The sequence below is a fragment of the Sphaerodactylus townsendi genome, linkage group LG01 (assembly GCF_021028975.2).
Source record: "Sphaerodactylus townsendi isolate TG3544 linkage group LG01, MPM_Stown_v2.3, whole genome shotgun sequence".
NCBI classification, from domain to species: Eukaryota; Metazoa; Chordata; class Lepidosauria; order Squamata; family Sphaerodactylidae; genus Sphaerodactylus; species Sphaerodactylus townsendi.
In genome coordinates, this window is record NC_059425.1 from 191,328,092 (window position 1) to 191,354,377 (window position 26,286).

Below are 26,286 nucleotides of genomic sequence, written 5' to 3' on the forward strand. Positions count from 1 at the left end.
ATGCCAGTGAAAGAGCCTAAGAAGCTTAGCCACTGCAGAGTTGAGTGTCTCCCCAACCAGAGGTCCCGGCACTTTGACACGGGAGTGCTTCCAGGGAGGAGTCCCCTTTCCCAGCTCCCCCTCCAGCTGGCGTCAACAGAGATGCCAGTGGATGACAAAGAAGCAGCCACTGCAGAGTTAGTGTCTCCCCAACCAGAGGTCCCCGAGTTCCACAAGGTTCTTCTGAACCAGAGCCAGAAAGAGCTTGAGAAAGACAACGATGAAGAGGAGATTTTTGAAAAGGAGCAGAAGCGTTTGGATGACACTGCGGAGGTGCGTTTGAACCCCTGGAGGGAAGGTGGTCTGTGGGCCCCTAGTGAATGAACTCAGTTTGGGGAGACTAAGAACATCCCCATGTTTGTGTGAGTTGCTCCTTCTGATAGCTTCCACCCACTCCCCCACCCCCAATGGACCATTATTTCTGATAAAGGCACATTCCTCCTCATGCTAGTAAATAATATAAGAATATATTATTCTCAGTACCAGCCTCCTCTTACTCCTCCTCCTCCTCCTCTTCCTCCTCCTCAGTTCCCTGAGCTACCCTCCATAGTTGTGAGTTGTCTCCCTCCACAGCTCCAAGTCCCAACTACTGACAAACCAACTGTGACGGTCAACTTCCTCAAGGTTCTTCTGAACCAGAGCCAGAAAGAGCTTGAGAAAGACAACGATGAAGAGGAGATTTTTGAAAAGGAGCAGAAGTGTTTGGATGACACTGCGGAGGTGAGTTTGAACCCCAGGAGGGAAGGTGGTATGTGGGGTCCCTGGTGAAGGAACTCAGTTTGGGGAGACTAAGAACATCCATGTGTGTGTGTGTGTTGCTCCTTCTGATAGCTTCTGCCCACCCCACCCACCCCCAATGGACCATTATTTCTGATAAAGGTACATTCCTCCTCATGCTAGTAAATAATATAAGAATATATTCTTCTCAGTCCCAGCCGCCTCCTCTTTTTCCTCTTCCTCTTCCTCCTCCTCCTCTTCTTCTTCTTCTTCTTCTTCCTCCTCCTCCTCCTCCTCCTCCTCCTCCTCCTCCTCCTCCTCCTCCTCCTCCTCCTCCTCCTCCTCCTCCTCCTCCTCCTCCTCCTCTTCCTCTTCTTCTTCTTCTTCTTCTTCTTCCCTCCTCTCCCCACACAGACACCCTGAAAGGTAGGTGGAACTTAGGTAGTTCTGAGAGAACTCCATGTTTGGAGTGTGCTTCTGAGAGAATGTTGCTCCAAGTGCTGGCAGGGTAGAAGACCACTGATCGCACAGGGGTGTGGTTGATGAACATCTTAATGCTGAACTTCCAGGGCCCTGCTTTCCCCATCTGGGTGCCTACTGTTACTTGCTGGAAGTAAAACTCCACTCCCTTCCTCCTCCCTCTTCTAAACTTCTGGGTCGGAATCAGTGGCATACCTGCCTAGGGACAGGGGGTACCCTATGTCCCTGGGTGCCCCCCCATTTGGTCACATGGTGGGGCGCCAACATTTCAGGGTCATTTGTGTGTTTTTAAAACTGTTTAGTGTTTTTTCACATTTCGGCCTGCAGGGGGCGCATTTTTAATGCTAGTGGCACCAAAATTTCAGGGTACCATCCAGAGACTGTCCTGATGATACCACCCAAATTTGGTTTAGGGACGGCAAGGTTATGGACCCCCAAAGGGGATGCCCCATAACAGGAGATGGGGGCTACCCATTTGAAGGACCATAACTTTGGTTCCCCTGAACCTAACTTCATCAAACTTGGGTGGCATCATAAGAATAGTTACCAGATGATACCCTGAAAATTTGTTACCAGATGATACCCTTCCAGGCACCCCAAAACATTTCCCCAAGATTCTTTGTTTTGCAGTGACTTTGCTCCATTGTAGCCAATGGGGAATTTCTGAGTGTTTAGGCAGGCTGCACATTTTTGAAGATAGAGGCACCAGACTTTCAGGGTGGCTCCAGGAGGGACTCCTGGTAATAGCATCCAGGTTTGGAGACCTTTGCTTCTGGGGGTTCAGTTTTATGGGCCCCCAAAAGGCTTATTTTGTTTCCCCGCTCCTGCACATGAAAGCCTGTGGGCTGAGTTCTCTCAGAACTCTCTCAATCCACCACCACCACCCAACTCCAGAAGCAAAGCTCACCAAGCTTGGATGCTACTACTCAAGGCCTCTTGGAGCCACCTTGAAAGTCTGGTATCTCTATCTTCAAAAATGTGCAGCTAGTGCTTACACACGCAGACATTCCCCAGAATCTGCCAGGCTCTTCAGCAAGTTCTGTGGTGGGAAAAATTACTTTTCCCACCATAGACTTCAATGGGCTTTTCTGTTATGCCCAGATGGCTCTGTGGTAGAGGTTTCAACAGGAGGCCCTGTGGTAAGGGGGCATTTCCTGTAGGGCTGCTGGTGTGAGTCTCCTAAAAGGACCCAGCCAACTTTGCTAAAATGTGTGTGGAAGAGGAAATGCTGTGGGCACCGAGTCAGAAGTGAACCTGATGCCCACCGCATTCGGCCATTGTAGGCAAACTTTAGCAAAGCTGGCTGTTCCTTTCAGGGGACTCACACCAGCAGCCCTGCTCTGGAAATAAGTGCCTCCACCCAGAGTGCCTTGCATCCCGGCTAGAGATTGCTCATTGTCTTTTGTTTTTTCAATTTCCAATTAATCACTTTTGAAATGCTTAAATCTAAACAAAAATCGCAGCAATGCAAAAATGTTTGCTGATTGTGATGAAATCAGAAATGGAAAAGCAGACGTTTCATCTCTTAACTCTGTCTTAAATTTAAAAGACAGAATACAATTTCTGCAGTTGGCTCGGAAGCACTTTCCATACGAGCTGAAAGATCTGTGAGGTGCCCTCCTGTGGAATGCTTTGTTGTAACTAGTTTATTTATCAAATGGTGTGAATAATGCTAAGAACAATGCTATAAACACATATGAATAAAACAGTTAATTGTCCAAAAAATAACAAGGACAGATAAGTAATAACAGTAACAGGCTCATTCCGCACATGCAGAATAATGCACTTTCAAACTGCTTTCAGTGCTCTTTAAAGCTGTGCGGAATAGCAAAATCCATTTGCAAACAGTTGTGAAAGTGGTTTGAAAACACATTATTTTGCGTGTGCGGAAGGGGCCACAGTTGGCAATTCCACCTACTTACTTCAGGTACATGTGTGGGGCTTGAAAGCTTGGAGGGAGTTATTTCAACCCATACTGGAAGTTTAGGCTTATATCGATGGGACCTGAGCCTTCTATCTCTGTTGAGAATGGTTTGCAATTTTACCTTTGTGGTTAATGTGTTAGCTTTTGCATTTTGGAGACCATAGGAATCTTTAGCTTGGAGGTTTGGTTTTGAATTTCATGTACAACTTACGACTTACAAACTGTATATAGGTGTACCTGTTAATTAATGAGAAAAGCATAGTTAGATCAGTGAGGATGTTCTGTTTTGATAACACCCTATAGAATTTGAGTTACCAGCGAAACGTTTCAGAAGGCAGCCCTGCTGTTCTGCATAGAAGAGCTAGATTGGAGGCCCGCAGCACCGTAGAAACTTGCAAGGTTTTGCGGGCGGTGCAAGGGTAGCCATTTTATAGATATTACATCTTGCTCTGGGTGAGGGCATTTCCTGTAGGGCTGCTGGTGTGAGTCTCCTAAAAGGAATCAGCCAACTTTGCTAAAATGTGTGTGGAAGAGGAAATGCTTTGGGGGATACCGAAGATACAGGAATATTTTGAGGCGTTCCAGATAAAAAGTCTTGTGGACATAAAAGAAGATAATATAAAAAAATGGATAAAGTTTGAAAATGAAGTAAATGAAGGAATAGGCAAATGTGGAGGGAAAAAGGAGGGAAATGTATAGTTAGAAAAATGTATGGTATGTAACGTTTTTTATAAACATTCTATACAATAAAAATATTTTTTAAAGCGCGACGTTCCTCACAGTTGAAGCGGGTGCTGGTTGCTCTCTTGACGTGCTCTTTGCTTGCCTTCCCAGGCTGATCAAACTAGCTCTGAGGCAGAGAAGCAGCCCCCTGTGCCAGCCCCAGAGCCCGAGGAGGCTCCCCCAGCCCGTTCCCAGGAGGAAACAGAGGAGACTTGGGAAGAAGAGGACAAGTTAGACCCCGAGGAGGTCAAGGCGGATCAGAAGTACTGCTCCAAAGAAGGTGAGCCGGTCCTGGGAGAAACCGGCCTCTGTGGCTTCCTTCGGAGCCTTCTGTGATGACATCCGCTTTGAGCCATCGTATCTGGGCCACTGACCCGCTGTGATGCGGCTGAGGAGCTGAGATGGCTCGTCTGTGCTGTTGCTTCTCCTCTGTGCTGTTGTTGCAAGCTTTGCAGTGGCTTGGCAGGAATTCTCTTCCACTCTTAAATAAATACCCTAGATTCTGTAGCCTTCACAGCCAGACCGCTGTGTAGGAGCAGCAGTGGCGTTGTGGCTAAGAGCAGGTGTACTCTAATCTGGAGGAACCGGGTTTGATTCCCCACTCTGCTGCCTGAGCTGTGGAGGCTGATCTGGGGAATTCAGATTAGCCTGTACACTCCCACACACGCCAGCTGGGTGACCTTGGACTAGTCACAGTTCTTCTGAGGTCTCTCAGCTCCACCTACCTCACAGGGTGTTTGTTGTGGAGGGGGGGAAGGGCAAGGAGATTTTAAGCCCCTTTGAGTCTCCTACAGGAGAGAAAAGGGGGGATATAAATCCAAACTCTTCTTCTTCTGTCAGCGTCACAGTAGCGCTGGAGATGCTGCGAATCCTTAAGGATCCCCCTGAAGAAAAGTTGCCATAAAGAAGAAGAATTTGGATTTTATTTTTTTTTAAAAAAAAATTGGATTTATATCCAGCTACGCCCGAAAAGGTCTGGGCGGGTCACAACATAATACAAACATTCCACAATTTAAAAAATATAAATCCACAATTAAAATCAACCAATTAATAATTTAAAACAGTTTAAAATAAATGCTGCGATAGTAATGTCTGGCGACATAGATTATTCTCCCTCCTGCCATCCGTCCTTCCCTGCGCCCGCTCCTCCGGGGCAGAGAAAATATTATCATCCATTTCAGCAATCCGGCTGGCTCGATGGAAAAGGCCTGGCGGAACAGCCAAGTCATCGAGGCCCTGCGGAATTGACACAGGATTTCCACCTTGTCTTTCTCTCCTGTATGGAGACTCAACTTGGCTCCTTTCCCTTCCTCTCCCCACAACAGGCCCTTTGTGAGGTCAGTGGGGCTGAGAGAGTTCCGAAGAACTGTGACTAGCCCAAGGTCACCCAGCAGGAATGTAGGAGTGCAGGAACACATCTGGTTCACCAGATAAGAGTCTGCCTCTCATGTGGAGGAGCTGGTAATCAGATCCGGTTCTTCAGACTGAAAGTTCATCTTCCCTTAACCACTCTGCCACTCTGGCTGTGAAAAACTAAGAACAAGATCGGTAGTGGTGAAATTGACGACATTATTAAGAGAGGATAGTTGGAACGATTTTTTAGCCAACTTAGAAACCTTTTGCTGATTATCTTTTGAGAACCTGTTCAAATAGAGAACGAATGGCAGGATTTGAAATCTAAAGAAAACAGTTGGTTGTAACCACTAGAATACAATGTATTGGCGAAGGCTTTCATGGCCGGAATCACCGGGGCGTTGTGTGGTTTCTGGCTGTATGGCCGTGTTCCAGTAGCATTTTCTCCTGACGTTCCACCTGCATCTGTGGCTGGCCTCTTCAGAGTAAAAAATAAAAGATAAGAGCAAGCCTTTGGTGAGCCTCCCAGGAATTGCCTTTGGTGAGGCACATGAAACAGGCATTTATGTCTGGATAGCTTGCAAAAGGCAAACATTAGATTCATTCAGGAGCCGACACATATTTGTTAAACTGCTGCAGGGAATTGCACAAATCTTACAGGACAACAGAAGAACGAGGTGAGAACAGCTTTTGTTATGGGACTCAAGTATCTTCTCAAGGACCTGCTCCAGGGCTCGGGTGGGGGCTGGAGCGAGGAAGCCTGATTCACGAGTTACTAGGTGCAGCGATTGGAAAAGAAAGGCCCATTCACATTAATAGGTGACAGCAGGCCCAGGTGTAACCTTGGCGGGAACTGGGCCGCACGCGGAGGCGAAAAGGGCCGTGCCTTCAGTTTGGCGATTTCCGTCTTTCCCCTGTCCACAGAGCAATGGAAGCCCCTAAACCCGGAAGAGAAGAAAAGGTACGATCAAGAGTTCCCGCTGGGCTTTCAGTACACCTTTGCGAGCATGCAGAAGCCCGAGGGCTTGCCCCATATCGACGACGTGGTGCTGGAGAAGGTCAGTAATCCACTTCTGCTCTGAAAATATGTGTCTTCCTTCCTTTCTGGAATGCTGTGGCTCAGGTACGGGCCGCAGTGTGTGAACTGTGCCTGTGTGTGTGTATGTGTGTTCGCCCTGTTCGCACGTTACAGTGAATGCTTGCACAAACTTAGTAGATGCGTAGGTGCCTGTTTGTCAGGAAGAGCCAACAGATGCGTTCGCGTTACAAATGCAGCCAGGAACTAGCCTGGGATAAGTGCTGGGTTTTGATCACACGTGTCAAAGATAATGTGTGAATCGCTCGATGCAAATGTAAAAAAATGATCAAGTGTGTGTAGATTGTGTGTTTGTTTGTTGTAATGTGTGAACATCGCTAGTTGGCAGGAATGGCCCCTGCCTTTCCTGGCACCAGCCACCAAGGCGCCATCAAGCAATGGGTTTCACACCTGTGTGGTGGAGATTGCCCCCCCCCCCCGTATGGGGGCTGATGTAAGCTTTACAATGTAACCCGCTTTCTGATACGTTAACGGATCTTTCCTCTGTTTGATCTATTCCTACATGCTTGTAAATGTAGATAACTATTTTTCTGACCCTGCTGGGGACTGAGGAAGGGTTCCTGGCACAGCTGATCTGGTCACGTGGGAGAGCGTGAAAAATAAGAAAATAAGCCCTAATGCAGTGGTGGCGAACCTATGGCACGGGTGCCAGAGGTGGCACTCAGAGCACTCTCTGTGGGCACGCGTACACAGAGTTCGTCATGTGATAATAATGTAATTATTTCAGGGAGATTATTAGCATTAAACCCAGACTCCAGCTCAGGGAAGGAGTGGAGGTAACCCTGTTAAGGGCGCTTAAACCCTCCTGTTTTTCATGGGGGGAACGAAAGCGTGATCCTTTACCTGGGAGTAAGCTCAGTTGCTGGCAATGGGGTTTGCTTCTGAGTAAACCCTCCTAGGGTCATGATTCACCCGTTTGAAGCATTGCACGGTTGCTTCAAAGCAAAGCCATCGACTGCCACCAAGCTTACTCCCAAGTAACGCACGCCTTGGAGCCAACTGTTTTTTAATACTAAAACCTCAGTATTCATGTTAAATTGCCAAGTTGGCACTTTGTGATAAATAAGTGGGTTTTGGGTTGCAGTTTGGGCACTTGGTCTCGAAAAGGTTCGCCATCACTGCCCTAATGCATCTTTTGGAGCAAAAATTAATATAAGACCCTGTCATATTTCCGGGGAAACAGGATACAAAGGTCAGATGGCGGCAGTAATTATGAGAGAGAGAGAGAGAGAGAGAGAGAGAAGCCCCTCCAGGAGGAATTGGATACTCCTAGGAGCAGGCCTATCCCCCAACTCTGCCCCTCTTAGAAGTGCAGCCCTGCTCTGGTCGCTCAAATCCCACGTATCTGCTCTTGGCGTAGGAGGTTAAGAGCTCGTGTATCTAATCTGGAGGAACCGGGTTTGATTCCCCGCTCTGCCACCTGAGCTGTGGAGGCTTCTCTGGGGAATTCAGATTAGCCTGTGCACTCCCACACATGCCGGCTGGGTGACCTTGGGCTAGTCACAGCTTCTCAGAGCTCTCTCAGCCGCACCTACCTCACAGGGTGTTTGTTGTGAGGGGGGAAGGGCAAGGAGATTGTCAGCCCCTTTGAGTCTCCTGCAGGAGAGAAAGGGGGGGGGTATAAATCCAAACTCTTCTTCTTCTTCTTCTTCGCTCTCCCTGCTGTGTGGCACCTTAGGTGAACAAAATGCCCCTGCGCCCCCTGGACTCCGTGCGCCTGAGCAGCATGAACTGTGGACGAGGCTTCACGCCCTCCGTTGCCAATCTAGGCCTACCAGCTCAGCCCAACCGTGGCTCGGTACGTGATGTAAAGCCTGCTGGTTGGGAGGGGGAATTTCCCGCCAGACGTCTCCTGCGTGATGGACTCTTTTGTTGGTGCCGTCATGTCTGGGACATCACCGTTGGGGCTGGGTAATGTGGGGGGAGGCAGGCCACTAGCTGAGGGCTTGTGGGCCTCATCCTGGCATTTGCACCTGGCAAAATGGAGCCAGGAAACGTTGACAATCACTGCTCTCCTCCCCCCTTGGTCCACGCAGCCACCAGGGCCAGGGCAGCAACGTTCCCAGCAGAACTTGCGCATGAAGGAGCCACGGAAGATTATTGCCACCGTGCCCCAGAATGAGGACATCAAGCTGAACAAGGCTGAGAAGGCGTGGAAACCCCCCAACAAGCGTCACACAGGAGCCGAGGATCCTGAAAACATAAAAACGCAGGTCGGAAGGGCCCCCGTCTCAAGGAGCTGCCGTGGTTTGGTCGTGCCCAGCTGGGGGTGGGGCTGGGGGTGTTGCTAGGGATGCCAGGTGAGCAAATGTTGCTAGGCCCTTGACCTCTCCCTTCATCCCCAGTGAAAACAGCTTCCCAACACTTTTTTGACCCCTTGGGCACATTTGTGGGAAGAGTTTGGACTTATTTTTATTTATTTATTTATTGTTTAGTTTTATATACCGCCCTGTCCCCGAAGGGCTCTGGGCGGAGTGCAACAAAGTTAAATCATAATACAATTAAACACAATCAAAACTAAACAATTAGATTCCAATATAAATAGATTACTAAATCCCCATTAAAAACAGCAGTTAGTACAAAGTTTAAAATCTAAATAGGGCACCCAGCAAACCCATTTAAAAACCCTCCCTAACGGAGGGTTATACCTGCTTTGCTCAACCATAAGAAGTCTTAAAGCATCTTGCAAACTCCAGCATGGTGTAATGGTGAAGAGCAGGTGCACTCTAATCTGGAGAGCCAGGTTTGATTCCCCACTCTGCCACTTGAGCTGTGGAGGCTTCATCTGGTGAAACAGATTAGCTAGTGCACTCCAACACAAGCCAGATGGGTGACTTTGGGCTAGTCCAGTGGCGTAGCCCCAAGGGGGTGAGGGCATGACAGGGGCTGAATAATAATAAGAGTTTGGATTTATATCCCCTCTTTCTCTCCTAGGAGACTCAAAGGGGCTTACAATCTCCTTGCCCTTCCCCCCTCACAATTCCCCAGATAAGCCTCCACCAGCCAACTTTGCTAAAATGTGTGTGGAAGAGGAAAATGCTGTGGGCACCGAGTTGAAGGTGAACCTGACACCCACAGCATTCGACCATCACAGGCAAACTTTAGCAAAGTTGGCTGTTCCTTTCAGGAGACTCACACCAGCAGCCCTGCAGGAAATAAATGCCCCCACCCAGAGCAAGACCACTACCACAGTGCCTCCTGTTGAAACCTCTACCACAGAGCCAGCTGGGCATAACAGAAAGCCCCATTGAAGTCTATGGTGGGAAAAATAACTTGCTAACTTTTCAGAACTTGCTGAAAAGCCTGGCAGATTCTGGAGAATTTCTGAGTGTGTAAGCAGTGACCACACATTTTTGAAGATAGAGGTGCCAGACTTTCAAGGTGGCTACAAGAGGCCTTGAGTAACAACATCCAAGCTTGATGAGCTTTGCTTTTGGGGGTGGGTGGGGGCGCTTCATGTGCAGCAGTCTTCATGTGCAGGAGCGTGGAAACAAAAGAATAATAATAAGAGTTTGGATTTATATCCCCTCTTTCTCTCCTAGGAGACTCAAAGGGGCTTACAATCTCCTTGCCCTTCCCCCCTCACAACAAACACCCTGTGAGGTCGGTGGGGCTGAGAGAGCTCCAGAAAGCTGTGACTAGCCCAAGGTCACCCAGCTGGCGTGTGTAGGAGTGCATAGGCTAATCTGAATTCCCCAGATAAGCCTCCACAACTCAAGCGGCAGAGCTGGGAATCAAACCTCGTTCCTCCAGATAAGAGTGGACCTGCTCTTAGCCACTACGCCACTTCTGCCCCCCAAAATAAGCCTTTTGGGGGCCCATAAAATTGGACCCTCAGAAGCAAAGGTCTCCAAACCTGGATGCTATTACCAGGAGGGCTTCCTGGAGCCACCTTGAAAGTCTGGTGCCTCTATCTTCAAAAATGTGCAGCCTGCCTCAGAAATTCCCCATTGCCTTCAATGGAGCAAAATCACTGCAAAACAAAGAATCTTGGGCAAATTTCTTGGGGTGCCAGGAAGGGATGTATTTTTAAAGCTACTGACACCAAATTTTCAGGGTATCATCTGGTAACTATTCTTATGATGTCACCCAAGTTTGGTGAATTTAGGTTCAGGAGGACTAAAGTTATGGTCCCTCAAATTGGTAGCCCCCATCTCCTGTTAGCTTCCATTGAAAACAATGGGGATGGGGGCATTCCATTTGCGCGTCCATAACTTTGCTGCCCCTGAACCAAACATCACCAAACTCAGGTGGTATCATCAGGACAGTCTCTGGATGATGACCTGAAATCATGGTGCCGCTAGCTTTAAAAATGCCCTCCCTGCAGGCCAAAAAACACCAAAAACACACACACACCCCAAAAGGCCAAATACCTTGCATTCACATTTTTTCATATTTGGGCAGGACATAATTGGACAATTTTTGTCCGAATGTGCCCAAATTTGCCCAGATTCCAGCCGAATATGGTATTTGTTTCATCTGACTCTCCAACCCTCAAAAGTGATGCTGTTTCAGGGTGGGGGAGAATCCATTCCCAAACAGCATCACTTTCCATTTTGTTTTAACCGGGGACCCCAGAATCTCCCTTTAAGGTGGATTTAAAAGAAAAATCTGAGCTCCCTAGTTTAAACACCATTGAAAGAGATGATGTTTGGGGGTGGATTCCACTGGAGGTGTTTTGTGAGAGATGATGCTGACATTTGTTTGGTAAATGTTTTGCTGGGGGTGATTTGTGAGAGATTTACATGCTTAATACCCACTTGCACTGGCTTGGAGTTGTTTCCCAGGCTAACAACCTACCTCATAGGGTCGTTGTGATTATGAAATTAGGAAAAGAGTTGGTGGGGAGAGAGCCATATATGTTTTGCTGGGAGTGGGAGGTGTTTTGTGAGCTGGTGCAAAAAATCATTGGTCATGGTGGGGGAGGGTGGCCGCCCATATGCCGGGAGGGGGGGGGCAAACTCAGGTTTTGCAGGGAGGTTATCATTCCTCTAGTGTCCCCCCCCCCCCCAGAGACCCTTCTTCCTACTGCTCCCCTTTGGAGACTTCAAAGATTTGAGAAGAACCTATTTGGAGGTACCTGCATGAGAGGACAGGCCTGCTAAGGAGGAGTGGTGTAGTGGTTAAGAGCAGGCGGACTCTGATCTGGAGAACTGGGTTCGATTCCCCACTCTTCCACATGAGCGGCAGAGTCCAATCTAGTGAACCAGATGTGTTTTCCCCACTCCTGCATTCCTGCTGGGTGACCTGGGACCAATCACAGGCCTGTACTTCATCCTGCCCCCATCTCTCAGGCCCACTTACTTCACAAGGGGTCTGTTGTGGGGAGAGGAAGGGAAAGGAGTTTGTACGCAGCCTTTAGTCTCCCTACCAGAGAAAAAGGCAATTAAGAGCAGTCAATTAAGAGAGTAAAAATGTCTTAATGAGTCTAAATGCCAGGGAGAATACTATGACCTTGGAGGAGAAATAACGGACGCTGCTAACTTGACGCCCAGCAGGAACCAAGTATTTTAGGTATTTTATGAACTGTTTTTGCGAGAAAGGCAGGGTGTAAATCCAAACTCTTCCATTTGCACTAAGAGCTCTCCTCTCAGAAAAGGGTTAGGGGAATCACATGTTCGAACCCAAATCCTGTAACACCTCCACCAGTGGAGCTCTGGGTTGAACTTTCTAAGAACACAAGAACATAAGAACTAGCCTGCTGGATCAGACCAGAGTCCATCTAGTCCAGCACTCTGCTACTCGCAGCAGCCCAACCACGTGCCTTTCGGAGCTCACGTGCAGGAGGTGAAAGCAATGGCCTTCTGCGGCTGTTGCTCCCGATCACCTGGTCTGTTAAAGCATTTGCAATCTCAGATCAAAGGGGATCAAGATTGGTAGCCATAAATCGACTTCTCCTCCATAAATCTGTCCAAGCCCCTTTTAAAGCTATCCAGGTTAGTGGCCATCACCACCTCCTGTGACAGCATATTCACACGCGTGAAGAAGTGTTTCCTTTTATTAGTCCTAGTTCTTCCCCCCAGCATTTTCAATGAATGCCCCCTGGTTCTAGTATTGTGAGAAAGAGAGAGAAATTTCTCTGTCAACATTTTCTACCCCATGCATAATTTTATAGACTTCAATCATATCCCCCCTCAGCCATCCCCTCTCCAAACGAAAGAGCCCCAAACGCTGCAGCCTCTCCTCATAAGGAAGGTGCTCCAGACCCTCAATCATCCTCGTTGCCCTTCTCTGCACTTTTTCTATCTCTTCACTATCCTTTTTGAGATGTGGCGACCAGAACTGAACACCGTACTCCAAGTGCGGTCGCACCACTGCTTGTTGATTGGAAGCCCAGGAGGCGATTTGTTCCCGGCGTGGCGGCAGCAATGGTGCAGCAGACTTTCCTGGTCTTTTTTTCCCTTCAGGCTGGCTCCCCCGGGTGTTATAACATCTCTCCTTGTTTTCCCCTCTGCCCCTTGCAAAATCACTGGGTCCCCAGGAGAGGAGACCTGGGCCCCAAAACGATAGACCAGATCCACCAGGAAGCCGAGATGGAGGAGCGCCAGGAGCACATACAAGTGCAGCAGCTCATGTCCAGACAGGACAAGAGGAGGGAGCCTCCGGGCCCATCGTCCTCAGGTAAGCAGGACTCGGCCAGAAAGAGATATTTTCTACGCCAGCCTTTACCTTGTGCGACCAATGGCTTGGTGCCCTGTCCCCAATACCGTCCTTCCTTCCCAGTCATTTAATTGTTCTTTTTAATGTATGTATTTAGCTCTGGTTTTAATTGTTTTATTTTTTTAATGTCTTTTCTTTAAGAAAAGTCAGAAAAAGGGGGAAAGTTTAAACAATTGTATAACAGTGTTAGCAGATCTGCACGAAGGGTCGGTGAAAGATTTCCAGATGTTTAAAAATAAGTCTGTACAGGAGTCGATTACACACCAGGCGTTCAAATGCTGATCCAGCTGCAAAGGTCATCGAAACACAGAGTTGGAAGAGACCACAAAGGCCATCAAGTCCAACCCTGTGTCACGCAGGAACATGCAATCAAAGCACTCCTGACAGATGGCCAGCCAGCCTCTCTTTGAAAACCTCCAAAGGAGGAGATTCCACTGCTCTCTGAGGCAGTGAATTTCACTGTCTTAGCAGCCCTGTCAGTCAGGAAGTTCTTCCTAATGTTGAGGTGGAATCTCTTTTCCTGCACCTTGAATCCATGACTCCGTGTCCTAGTCTCTGAGGCAGTAGAAAACAATCTTGCTCCCTTTTCGACATGACATCCCTTCAGATATTTAAACATAGCTGTCGTGTCCCCCCTTAACCTTTGCTTCTCCAGACTAAACATCCCCAGCTCCCTGAGTCTCTCCTCGTAGGGCATGGATTCCAGACCTTTTGCCATTTGGGTTGCCCTTCTGTGGACACGTTCCAGCTTGTCAATCTCCTCCTTCAATTGCGGTGCCCAGAACTGAGCACAGTAGTCTAGGTGAGGTCTGACCAATGCAGAGTGGAGCCGTGCAATTGCTTCCCTCGATCTAGAACCAGGTTTGATTCCCCAGTCTGCCATTTGAGCTGAGGAGGCTTGTCTGGAGAACTAGATAAGCTTGTGCACTCCAACACATGCCAGCTGGGTGACCTTGGGATACTCACAGTTCTTTGGAACTCTCTCAGCCTCACCCACCACAGGGTGTTTGTTCTGGATTGGGGTGGGTGGGCGAGGAGATTGAAAGCCACTTCAAGTCTCCTTACAGGAGAGAAAAGGGGGACGTAAATCCAACCTCCTTTCTTTTCCCTCTTTTCTTCTCTTCTTTGTTTCAGCTCTCTCCGATTCCAACTGACTCCGCTTACTCAGTACTCCCAATCGCTCCTCTGCTCTTGTGGTGCCAGCACCTGGAGAGAGCCAAGACGTCCGGCGGGTGGTGCAAAGGTGCGTCTCCCTCCCACGGTCTCCCGGTGTTGTAGATCTTCTTCATTCTCTGGCCTCCTAGGAAAGGCCTCGCAAGGGTTGGGGCTGCTGCTCCACAGTTCCCGCAGGAACTCACTCTACCGAGTGTTCACTCGCCCTGCTGTGACCGCAGCAACATCACCAACTACCTTTTAACTGGAGATGCTAGGAATTGAACCGGGGACATTCTGTGTTCAAACCTGACGCTCTGCCGCTGAGCCGTCAGCACTGCTTCCGACCAATGTCTTTGCAATCATCAGGAAAGTAGTTTAGGCTGCGATTTTCTCATGGCTAGCTAATGGGCTTTTCGCCTGGTTGTTTTTTCTGGTGCTCCGGATGTCTGACCAGTGCAGGGTTCTCCATGGAAGGGGTGCTCGTTCTGTTAAGCAATCTGGTGCTAGCTCCAAGGATACCTCCTGTCAGAAGCTTACACCAGCTGGGCGACTGCTCCAAGGAGGGTCAAGGAAAGGGAGACTGCCTGTTGCGCGACTGCCGGGATGAAACACGTTTCCATCGCCCAAATGTCGGAGAGGCTTGACGGGTCGGACGGCAACCCCATCACCAAGTGCAGCTTCAGCAAGGAGATGGACGACCGGAGTCGGGAGTGTGATCAGCAGGGGGTCCTCGAGAGCGTCCAGAAGGTGCCCAGCATGACGGAGGAGCCAAACTGCAGCAGGGAGATCGGTGAGTGTGGGGAAGGAGGTGGTCGGGTCAGGCTGGGCTGTCTTCTCCTGGAATTCCGGGTTGAAAATGTCACCTCTCTCTCTCCCTCTCTCTCTCTCTCTCTCCCTCTCTCTCTCTCCCTCTTTCTCCCTCTCTCCCTCTCTCTCTCTCCCTCTCTCTCCCTCTCTCTCTCTCCCTCTCTCTCTCTCTCTCTCCCTCTCTCTCTCCCTCTCTCTCCCTCTCCCCCCCTCTCTCCCTCTCTCCCTCTCCCCCCTCTCTCTCCCTCTCTCTCCCTCTCTCCCCTCTCCCTCCCCCTCTCTCCCTCTTCCCCTCCCTCTCCCCCTCTCTCCCTCTCTCCTTCCCTCCCTCTCTCCCTCTCTCCCCCTCCCTCCCTCTCTCCCTCTCACCCCCTCTGTCTGTCTGTCTGTCTCTCTCTCTCTCTCTCTGCGCAGCAAAACGGGAGCCCGTGGCTCCAGAGGACCTTCCAAGCCTGTCTAAATTTGTTTTTTCAATTGTACAGTTCAGATTATCCTTAATATATTTGTCGCAACCTTTCCCTTGATTGTGGGGTGCAATCTTGCAACCTCACAGTATGAGAGGTTCAGAGCTCGTGTATCTAATCTAAGGAACTGTTTGATTCTCTAGCTCTGTCAGCCTGAAGCTGGGGAGGGCTGATCTGGGGAATTCAGATTAGCCTGTGCACTCTCACACATGCCAGCTAAGTGACCTTAGTTAGTCACAGATCTTCGGAGTCCTCTCAGTCTCCCCGGGCCTACCTCACAGGGTGTTTGTTGTGAGGGGGGAAGGGCAAGGAGATTGTCAGCCCCTTTGAGTCTCCTGCAAGAGAGAAAGGGGGGGATATAAATCTTCTTCTTCTTTTCCCATCCAGCACTGCAACCTGCTAAGTTTCATAAGGTTTTTTATTTCAAGCGAAAATAACAAAAGCTTAGTACAGTTCCCTTAGCAGAAAGTTCCTTTTAGGAGGTTCATTAATCCACTCTCACCAGGGATTCCTTGGTAGAGTAGATGATCCCTTTCTGGACAAACCCCTGAGATGGAATCCAAAAATCCTTTCTTTCCCCCCCTCCCTCTCTAGAACTCTCCTATTGTGGGCTAATAAGATAATTCTAGGCTCTTTTTAATCCTGTGCACTCCCAGCAATCTCTGCATCGTTTCCTCGTCCTCCCTCCTGTGGAGGATTCCAAGAAGAAGTAAGAGTCTTGGATTTATATTCCTCCTTTCTTTTGTAAAGGAGGATCAATGTTGACAATCTCCTTGCCCTTCCCCCCTCACAACTAACAATTCTGAGGTAGGTGAGGAAAAATAGCTCCCAGAAGCTGTGACTAGCCCAAGGTCACCCAGCTGGCATGTGTGGGAGTGCACAGGCCAATCTGAATTCCCCAGAGAAGTCTCCACAGCTCAGTAAGGCAGAGTGGAGAATCAAACCCCTGGGTTCCTCCAGATTAGAGTTTGTTTCAACTTCCTACGCCACTGCTGCTCCTAATTCAAAAGGCAAAGACACTTTTCACAGTCATATGTGACTTCCCTTTGCTGTAACGATAGCATCATTCCATGATGTATTATTTTGGAGTGACGCCATCCTTTCTCATAGCTTGGGCGTTTGTTTATATAGATCTGAGTGAAATTTTACTATTTTTTCCATTATGTCAATTTGTGATGTTGTGTAATAATCGCCTTCTTTTAATTTTGTGACTATTTTCCTCCCATTTTCCTAAATTCCTAGCATTGTAAAAGTTCTTTTGTTTACTACATTTCATTTTATGTCTTGCTTCGGCTTGCCATTGATCATGTAGGAGATCTTTTAATATTTTAATTCTGATTGTAGTTTTTTTTATTTCTAGGGTTTTGTCCTAGCTGTTTCTGCAGTAATGTGAGTTCTTCAAATATTTCTTTCTGTTTTTCCTCTTTCGTCTTTTTTATTTTATAGCCTTCCTGTATAAGGATGCCTCTGATAAATGCTTTATGGGCATCCCATATAATTTTACATCATCAACAGATTTATCATTGAGTTGAAAATATTTTGTTCTTAGTTTTATTACACCTCTCTCCACCTCTTTTGGTTCCCTCTAGCAGCCAATCCTCAGCTTTCATTGGAGGGAGTCTGATGGTGGTTAACTTTTTAAGTATCCCAGATACAGACTATATCCACTAGTCTCTGCTAGCATGTGGGTTTTTGGGCCATGCTGTCTAAGTAGCTGATGGGAATTGTAGTCCATAACATCTGGAGTGCCAAAGGTTCGCCACCACTGGTATAGGTGTTCTAGTAAATTCTATATGCCATATGATTTTTTGGGGATATTGATATATTCTTAGTTTTAACCGCAAACTGTTTTGATGCTAAAATCAAGTCTATCCGGCTGGAAGTTTTATGTCTATGGGAGTAGTAAATAAAATCTTTAGCTCCACCCCATTTATCTCTCCAAATGTCTTTTAACTGAAGATTATCCATCATTTCAAAAAAAGCCAGCGGCAGTTTAACTTTTTTGTTCTTTTCCATTTTTTTCTTAAGTCCATTCCCTTTAGATTTGTCTACAATAGGATTTATTAGCCGATTATAGTCTTCCATATGGATCACGTTATCATATTGATAATCTGTCAATATTTTCAGTAGATTTTAAAAGTATTCCTGCCTTTTCTCCTTTGGGGCATATACGCCAACCAATAGTGTTTAAATCCCTTCTGTTGTTATCTCTACCCCAATATATCATGCTTGGGGGTCCTTAAATTTCAATATTGGGTTTAAATGATTTTTAACATATATAGCAACCCCCCCTTTTTTTCCTGGTATGCTGCGTGAAATAGTTCTCCCATAAATCCTCTTTTGATTAGTTCTTCATCTTTTTTTTAACATGTGCCTCTTGCAGACATACTATGTCAAAGCCTTGTTTATAAAGGAAATGGAAAAGTGTTTTACGTTTTCTTGGTATGTTTAGACCGTTGATATTATTTTTAAAAAAATTAATTTCATTTTTTTGTTACAGTTCATATTTAGGTGAAGACTACTTATTCCTCTTTATGCAGTTACAATTGTATATGTATTTATATTTTTAAATTTTAATAGATGTTCCAAAATCCGTTTTTCTTCATTATCATAAATTTCTCCATTTTTTTGTGTATATATGTGTATATAAAGCAGATTAAATAACCAGGTCATAACAGGGGCTAATCAAATCCTAAGCAAGGGGTAATACCCAAACAGAACAATCCATGCGTTTCCTATTTACTCCCCTCCTCCACAACTCTTTATTTCTCTCTTTTCCAATAAAAAATAAGAAATAAAAATAATTAATTAAAAAGAATGGAAAACATGTTCCAGCCTTCTTATCAACTCAATCTCTCATAATTATCTTATCTAACATCTAAATTTATTTATTTATTTATTTATTTATTTATTAATTAATTATTTGATTTAGTATACCGCCCTATCCCCAAAGGGGATTCATACCACCGTATCCCCAAAGGGGATTCATAAATCTAAACCCTGCTATCATATACATCCTTATCTAATCTTATTTATATATAATTCATAACCCATAAACTTTTATATTCTAATTCATAACTTATCATCAGTTTGTGCACAAGTATCTTCTTATCTAATTTACTAATCTAATATTTGCCAAAATATTATTCCCACGAAAGAGCCACTTAAGCTGAGCAGAAGGCTCTTCAGGGTGATGGATACCTTCAGACATTGTCCAACAGAATGGAAAGATGGGACCCAACTCTCTCTCTCTCTGCTTGAGCTTCAAGGGACGCGCTCTTCACCGCCAAGCTATCGGGAGGGAGCCAGCCCCATCCTAGCTTTGAAGCCCGTTCCCTTTCTTGGATCCGACCCTTTCTGTCAGGTTCACTTTCATAGAAATGCTCCAGGGATGCTCTCCCCCCGCCCCACTCGTTTCTGGCTGCCTGCCAGTCATGTGGCAAGCAGCTTTCCTCGGGAGTCCCGTGTCCTTTACGGCACCTCTGACACGCCCCCTTCTCCTTCCCCCCCTCCAGCCTCGAATAGATCTGTACTTCCACCTGATGAAGAAGCTCATCAAGAAGGAGAGAAGGTCCTCGCTTATCTGCTTCAGGCTGCAGAACGTGGTAGACTTCAGGCGGGTAAGTTGCAAACTTGTAGCTTCTTTGAGAGAGCAGCAGTGGCGTAGTGGTTAAGAGCAGGTGCACTCTAATAAGGAGGAACCGGGTTTGATCCCCTCTCTGACATGGAGACTCACTGTCTGTCCTTGCGCCAGTCCCTTAACTCTAGGTCTGACCTATTCCACAGGGTTGTTGTGAGGACATAATGAAAGGAAGGGAAATGATGTCAGCTATTCTGGGGCCCCGCAGGGGAGAAATGCAGTGCATGAATGAAATAATCAGCAGTGTTGTGCTTTCAGCTCTCCTCTGGACGTGTAAAGTGCCAGCTTAGGGTAGTCACGCGGCTTTGCCTCAGGAGTCCCATGTCCTTTATGGCACCTTTGATATGCCCCCTCCCCCGCTCCAGCCTCTAATAGATCTGTACTTTCACCAGATGGAAAAGATCATTAAGAAAAAGGAAAGGTCCTCGGGTACCCACTTCATGCTCCTGGACGTGATAGACCTCACGCGGGTGAGTTGCAAACTTGTAGCTTCTTTGAGAAAGCAGCAGTGGCGTAGTGGTGTAGCCTCTGGAACCAGCAGTGGAGAAGACGAGTGGGCCAGAAAGGGCTGAGTGAGCTCTGGTTTTTCTTTTCAGATGGCTTTTCTCAAAGCCACATCTTTTAAACAAAACAGTGTATTTTAAACAGGGGGTTTCTATTTTTTTTTTTCTCCTTGTCCACCAGAACACTTGCTGAGGGCTGTTGAGGAATTTGGTGGCTGCCGTTGAGGGAGGGTGGGGGGGGGCTTCTCAAATTTTTAAATCTTAGTCTCTGGAACCAGGGCGTATTGGGGGTGGGGTGGCCCTCTACATCAAAGAGAGCATAGTGTCACATAAAATAGACAATGCAGGGGGAGCTGCTTCCTCTACAGAAGCACTGTGGATATCAATACCAGGGGTGAAGCACAGTTTAACATTAGGAATATATTATCGTCCCCCTGACCAAAGCGCAAGAGGATTCTGTGATGGAAAAAAGAAATTAGAGAAGGCCAACAACAAAAGCAAAAAATGTATATGCCATTGGTAATGGGGAAGATTTATTTTAACCTATCCCCATATAAACTGGAAAAAGGCATGTTCATGTCATAGTAAGGAGAGAACATTCCTGGATATGCTAAATGACTGTGGCTTAGAGCAGATGGTTGTAGAACCAACCAGGGGAGAGGTGATCCTAGATCTAATTCTGTGTGGGACCCAGGACCAGTTGCGGGAAGTTAGTGTTGTTGAGCCAATAGGGAACAGTGACCACAATGCTGTCAGATTCAATATCTCTGCATGCAAACAAGTGACAACTACTAATGTAGTTACATTTGCCTTCAGAAAGGGAAATTTCTCAAAGATGAAGGGGATAGTGCGCAGGAAGCTGAAAGGGAAAATCAAGAGAGTCAAAACTGTCCAAGATGCTTGGAGGTTATTTAAAAACACACTCATAAAAGGTCAGCTGGAATGTGTTCCGCAGGTTAGGAAAGGCAGCGCCCAGTCCAAAAGAAAGCCACCATGAAAGTTTAACAAAGGGGAGACTGAGGGAAATTATCAGAAAAAAAGATGTCTTTTAGAAAATGGAAGTCCAACTTGACTGATGGAAAATACCAGAGGGAACACAGATGGTGCAAAAGAGAAGCAAGTTAGTGTAAGGGAGGCAAAAAAGGATTATGAGGAACGCATGACTGCGAACATCAAGACCAGCAACAATCAGTTCTTCAAGTACATCAAAAGCAGGAAGCCAGCTGGGGAAGCGGTAGACCTGTTAGTTGATGAAGGAACAAAAGGCGTGCTAAAAGATGACAGGGAGATTGCAGAGAAGCTGAATTAATTCTTTGCATCTGTCTTCACTCATAAGAACATAAGAACAAGCCAGCTGGATCAGACCAGAGTCCATCTAGTCCAGCTCTCTGCTACTCGCAGTGGCCCACCAGGTGCCATTGGGAGCTCACTCAAGAGGAGGTGAGGAAAATTCCTGCACCTGAACCAAGCTTCTTAGGAGGCGAATCTGAGGAACTAGCGAAGATAGTGGTAGACAAGGAAGAAGTTCTGGCAGCCATTGATAAACTAAATGCTACCAAATCCCCTGGCCCAGATTGCATTCACCCAAGAGTTCTTAAAGAGCTCAAGCATGAAATTGCTGATGTTCTTGCATTAATATGCAACTTATCCCTGAAATCTGCCTCCATCCCTGAAGACTGGAAGATGGCCAATGTCACACTAATCTTTAAGAAAGCGTCTAGGGGGGCCCGGGAAATTACAGGCCAGTCAGTTTGACATCTGTTCCTGGTAAATTAGTAGAATCTATCATTAAAGATAAAATTATAAAACATGTAGAAAAGCAAGACCTGTTGAGAAAGAGTCAGCATGGCTTTTGCAGAGGCAAATCCTGTCTTACAAACTTACTAGAGTTCTTTGAGGGTGTAAACAGGCATGTGGATAAGGGGAAACCAGTGGACATTGTCTACTTGGATTTCCAAAAGGCTTTTGACAAAGTTCCTCACCAGAGACTATTGAGAAAACTCAGCAATGAAGGAATGAGAGGAGAAGTACTCCTATGGATTAAAAACTGGTTGAGAAACAGGAAACAAAGGGTGGGTGTAAATGGGAAGTTCTCACAATGGAGAGATGTAGGGAGTGGTGTCCCCCAAGGATCCGTATTGGGACCAGTGCTCTTTAACCTATTCATAAATGACCTGGATGTAGGGGTGGGTAGCGTGTTGGCCAAGTTTGCAGATGATACCAAATTATGTAGGGTAGTGAGAACCACAAAGGATTGCAAAGTGCTCCAATCGGACCTTGATAAATTAGGTGAGTGGGCTAAGAAATGGCAAATGCAGTTCAATGTAGCAAAATACAAAGTGATGCACATAGGGGCAAAAATCCAAACTTCACATACAGGCTACAGGGGTCAGTGCTATCAGTCACAGACCAGGAAAGGGATTTGGGCGTCTTAGTTGATAGTTCCATGGGAATGTCAACTCAATGCATGGCAGCTGTGAAAAAGGCAAACTCTATGCTGGGGATAATTAGGAAAGGAGTGGATAATAAAACTGCAAGGATTGTCATGCCCTTATATAAAGCCATAGTGCAACTGCACTTGGAGTACTGTGTTCAGTTCTGGTCGCCACATCTCAGAAAGGATATTGAAGAGATAGAAAAAGTGCAGAGAAGGGCAACGAGGATGATTGAAGGATTGGAGCACCTTCCTTATGAGGAGAGGCTGCAGCGTCCTAAACTACAGGAACTAAACTACTAAACTACTAAACTACAGCGTTCTAAACTACTTAGTCCTAAACTACAGGAACCCAGATGCCAATCAACGCCGTTAAAGAACTGAAGCAAGCAAGTTCCATCCTGAACCCTGATGTTATTGAATTTTACCAATGTTGCTTAATTAAACACGTCTTGGCACCCCCTCCACCAAAGTGTTTGCTGTTTAAGTGTTCCAGCTGACCGCTATTGCCTTGCTCAGCAGTCCCCGTTGCCGCTCTGGTTTCCAAGATGATTGCCGCCGCTCACAGTCTCATTCGTCTGCAAGGGGGGGTGCCCCACAAAGAACTTTTATTGCTATGTCTTTAAGTCTCCTACATTAGCAAAGGGAGACACCCACACGAAATGGATTATACAAAATTGATGCCAAAAAAAGAACTTTTCCGCAAACTTCTTTACCATCCAAAGACATTGGTTCCTTTGGTGCCTGCTTAATAAAAATGTGGATTCATTTTGTTGATGTATTAAATAATTGTTCCATTGTGCTATAGAATGTATTTGTATCTGCATATTACCTTTGCAAGTTTATTGTTTACTTGAATTTATGTAACCAGTCCAAGAGTTTTAATTGTATCTTACAGTTCCAATGCTTTCTTCATCTCTTTATCCCTTTCCCTTCCAAAAAGTTTTGATCCCTTCCTTTGCTGCTTATTCTGCTATGGTATGCGCTTATAGGAATTTAGTTCTCCATTGATTATTTTAGTTAATTGTGCTAGTATAAGGATATATGCTTTGTGCTTATTGCTATTCATGTTAAAAGAAGGCAAGGATTCATCCCCGGGTTCACCTAGGTCTCTAGGGGTGGTGGTTCCTGATAGTGTAGGGAAACCCACTGAGGCAACCCTAATCCTCCTTCCGTTTGTTTGTTTGTTTGTTTGTTTGTTTGTTTGTTTGTTTGTGGAAAATCCATCACTGCGTTCCGGCTTTTCCAAGGTGGGGGACTGTAACCCTGCCCTGTATATCCTGGCTTAGGAAATATTGGATTTCATATTTCTCATATTGTTTCTTATGCTATATGCTGCAACATGCCAGTTTCCTTGTTTGTATGGGTGTTAGCAGAGTGTCCAAGCTGAAAGCAGGCCACAGGCAAAAAGTCTGCTTTACAAAATCTAATCAAGTGGATGAGTTACTTCTGCATAACCTGGAGGTCTCATTTTGTTTTTGGGCATGATCTTGATTACCACACCTTGCAAAGATACTGTTAAGACAAAGAATATGGAAAGCCACTTTTAGCTATCAAATACTGCATTTCCTATCTCTTCCGGGAACCCAGGTCAGCAAACAAATAGTTACTTCTCTGCATTTCCTTCCCTTTGTAATGACTCTCCTAAAACCACTTATCCCATCCTGAATAAATCCAGCCTCATTCAAATCTGAATGCTGAAGGCAGAGACTGTAAGAGTTACTGTGCATAAAGCCATTAAGAGCAATTGGCCCCATTGTCACGGGTTTAGCAGTAGATGAGATGACTAACGACCTCAGCACCCCCAAAGTCCAGCATGGGAAATTCCAGAGGATTTAGAAAAATAAAACTTAAAACTCACTTATTCCCGCCCCTTCCTGGGCAAAAGGGTATAAAAGTTCAGTTCACCCCAACTCCAGTCCTCAATTCTGGCCTGTGCCTCTCTTGGTCTGGTTGGGTTGAGACACGATATCGTCCTTCGCCTGGATTCAGATGCTGGTCATTTGAATCCTTGCCTTCTACAAGATCTTCTTCAGCTGAACTTAGGTAAAGTATTTCCCTGAAAACCCCCCTCCATTTCTATAATCCAATCTATCATTTAAAACCTTTTTTATATCTTAGGAACTTGAATGTATGTGCTCTTATGTCTCACTGTGTGTGTGTATTTTTAAACAAATTTATATAAACATTTAAATTCAATTTGGACTCTTGCTTCTCTGTGGAATATTCATTGCTAGAATTCCTTCCCCGTAGATACAGTCTAAAAAGATCCCCTCTCGGCCCCTCTTGCTGCCAACGTGAGAGCTCATTCCCCTTTGCTACTTTTGTGCTGTTATATTTTTAGCAGCTGGTGGAGAATCCCTTTAATAAAATCCTTACCCCTGTTAAGGCCGTAACAGGAGGGGGAGTCTCAACTGATTCGGCTCAGACGTCTCTCTCTCTTTCTCCCTTTCTGCGCTTGCAGACCTGCTCAGCATGTTCTTCAATGCCTTGTATGACGAGGCCGTCATTTCAGAGGAAGCCTTCTTCAAATGGGAGTCGAGCAAAGACCCAGCTGAGCAGCAAGGGAAAGAGGTTGGGTTGAAGTCGGTCACCGCTTTCTACATTTGGCTTTGGCAGGGCAAGGATGAATCAGACGACGACTGAGCACCAGCACCCCACGGCGCCACCCCGGAGCTTTGGACTCCCTTGGGAGAGGGGCCGCAAGGGGGAAGGGCAAGCAGGCCTGACCGCTGTCGTCCTCCCTCCCTCCCCTTTCTCCCATTTAGGACTTTCTTCTCCTTCCTTTAAATTTTTTGGGGGTTTGTTGTGTTTTGTTTTGAAGGCCTGTATTGGTTTGTGTCTGACAATAATAAATTGATGCTGAAAGAGGTAGATGTTGCTGTGAGCGTGTTACAGCAGGGTAACGGGTTCAAAATATTTAAGCCAAAAAGCTTAAGCCAACAAAGGAATAAAATCAGATAAATATTTTACTCATGCCAACAGATGGGCAAAACAGGATCAGGGGAACCTGAAATGGCTGCTGTCTCTTACTTTTATAGGTTACATCAGAATAGCAGTAAAAAGAATACACCCCAAAGTTCATCATCATCAATCAATCATTTGAAAGGGTGGGGATGGGGCAAACTAGTGCCCTTATTGGAAGATGTCAGTACTCTGCCTTTGACGTCTTATGAACTTAGGCCCAACTTCCCTTTATCAGTTATTGTTTTCTACTGTCCTACTTTTCTAGACAAAGAGCCTAATCATTTAGCCATGTTCTTGCTTTGTATTAGAAAAGAGCAGACTCAAGGTCAACCGAGCAGCAGCAGTAACAGCCCCACTCCCCCAGCCCCCACTCGCCAGCACTCCTCCTGCCCCGGGGAGACAGAAAGATAAAGGAGAGAAAGAGAGCGGGGAGAGAGGAGGGAGAAAGAGAGACAGAATAAGAGAGAGAGAGAGAGGCTGCCTTGTCACTGGCTCACTCGTCTCACAAAGAGCAGCCCCCACCCAGAGCAGAAGGAGAAAGGGGCTCCGGAGGGGCTATTGTGCCACTTGAGACAGGCAGTCCCCAGAGGGGCTGTGGAGATGTCCAAAACTCGCTAGCCAAAACTCTTTTGATTTAATTTCAACCTGTTGAATTCTGGTCTGACACCAGATGATGCAAAGACCATTCTTCAGGAGGAGCTATTAACAGCCTTATAAAGCCAGGACGCGTCCTCTTTGTTCACAGGCTCCGTGATCAGGGTAGAAGAACAAGGAAGACATTTAATATTTTTATAAGAGGATTTTGCTAAAGCCTGAAATTGCCACATTCCCCCTATCAAAGCAAAGGAAGCCTGGCCTTTCACAGAAGGGGAAAATTCCTCTTCCTCTCCTGTAAGGAGGCTCAAATGGGCTTACAAACTCCTTTCCCTTCTTCTTCTCACACCTTGTATGGCAGGTGGGGCTGAGAGAGTTCTGAGAGAACTGTGACTGACCCAAGGTCACCCAGCAGGAATCTAGGAATGGGGAAGTAAATCTGGTTCACCAGAGAAGACGAATGTGGAGGAGCGGGGAATCAAACTCAGTTCTCCAGATTAGAGTCCACCTGCTCTTAACCACTCCATCAAACTGGCTCCTTAAAGGTGAGGACTCCTCCGCACACCACTCTTCTCTCCCCCCCCCCCCCAAAAAATCATTCCACTCAGCAACAGGGGCCTCAGGCACACAATCCACAGACTCAGGCCCTTCTGTGGTTTCCTCTGAATGAAGCCTTCTCACCCAATGACGGTTTCCCCTCACCCTGAGGGCTCAGGCTTGACCCCCAGCA

The 26,286-nt window shown here is 46.5% G+C and overlaps 1 protein-coding gene and 1 non-coding gene across 2 annotated transcripts; both read left to right on the forward strand.

Moving 5' to 3' along the window:
- On the forward strand, window positions 1–24,866 carry LOC125438250 (eukaryotic translation initiation factor 4 gamma 1-like). Its single transcript, XM_048506554.1, has 13 exons — window positions 1–312; window positions 568–759; window positions 3,995–4,163; window positions 6,161–6,294; window positions 8,011–8,130; window positions 8,369–8,545; window positions 12,740–12,953; window positions 14,662–14,937; window positions 15,369–15,404; window positions 16,779–16,807; window positions 18,934–19,038; window positions 19,451–19,528; window positions 24,460–24,866. The coding sequence occupies exons 1-13, from the start codon at window positions 1–3 to the stop codon at window positions 24,577–24,579; spliced, it is 1,962 nt and encodes a 653-aa protein (XP_048362511.1). The 3' UTR covers window positions 24,580–24,866.
- Window positions 4,211–4,287, forward strand: LOC125425667. Its single transcript, XR_007243429.1, has one exon. It is a non-coding gene; the product is annotated as a small nucleolar RNA SNORD66 (small nucleolar RNA).
- Window positions 24,867–26,286: the final 1,420 nt, after the last annotated feature.

Coding starts and splice junctions, on each gene's coding strand:
- LOC125438250 (XM_048506554.1), top strand. CDS start 1: ATGCCAGTGAAAGAGCCTAAGAAGCTTAGCCACTGCAGAGTTGAGTGT. Junction 12,954..14,661: donor TCCGGGCCCATCGTCCTCAG/GTAAGCAGGACT, acceptor GCTAGCTCCAAG/GATACCTCCTGTCAGAAGCT. Junction 19,039..19,450: donor ACGTGGTAGACTTCAGGCGG/GTAAGTTGCAAA, acceptor TACTTTCACCAG/ATGGAAAAGATCATTAAGAA.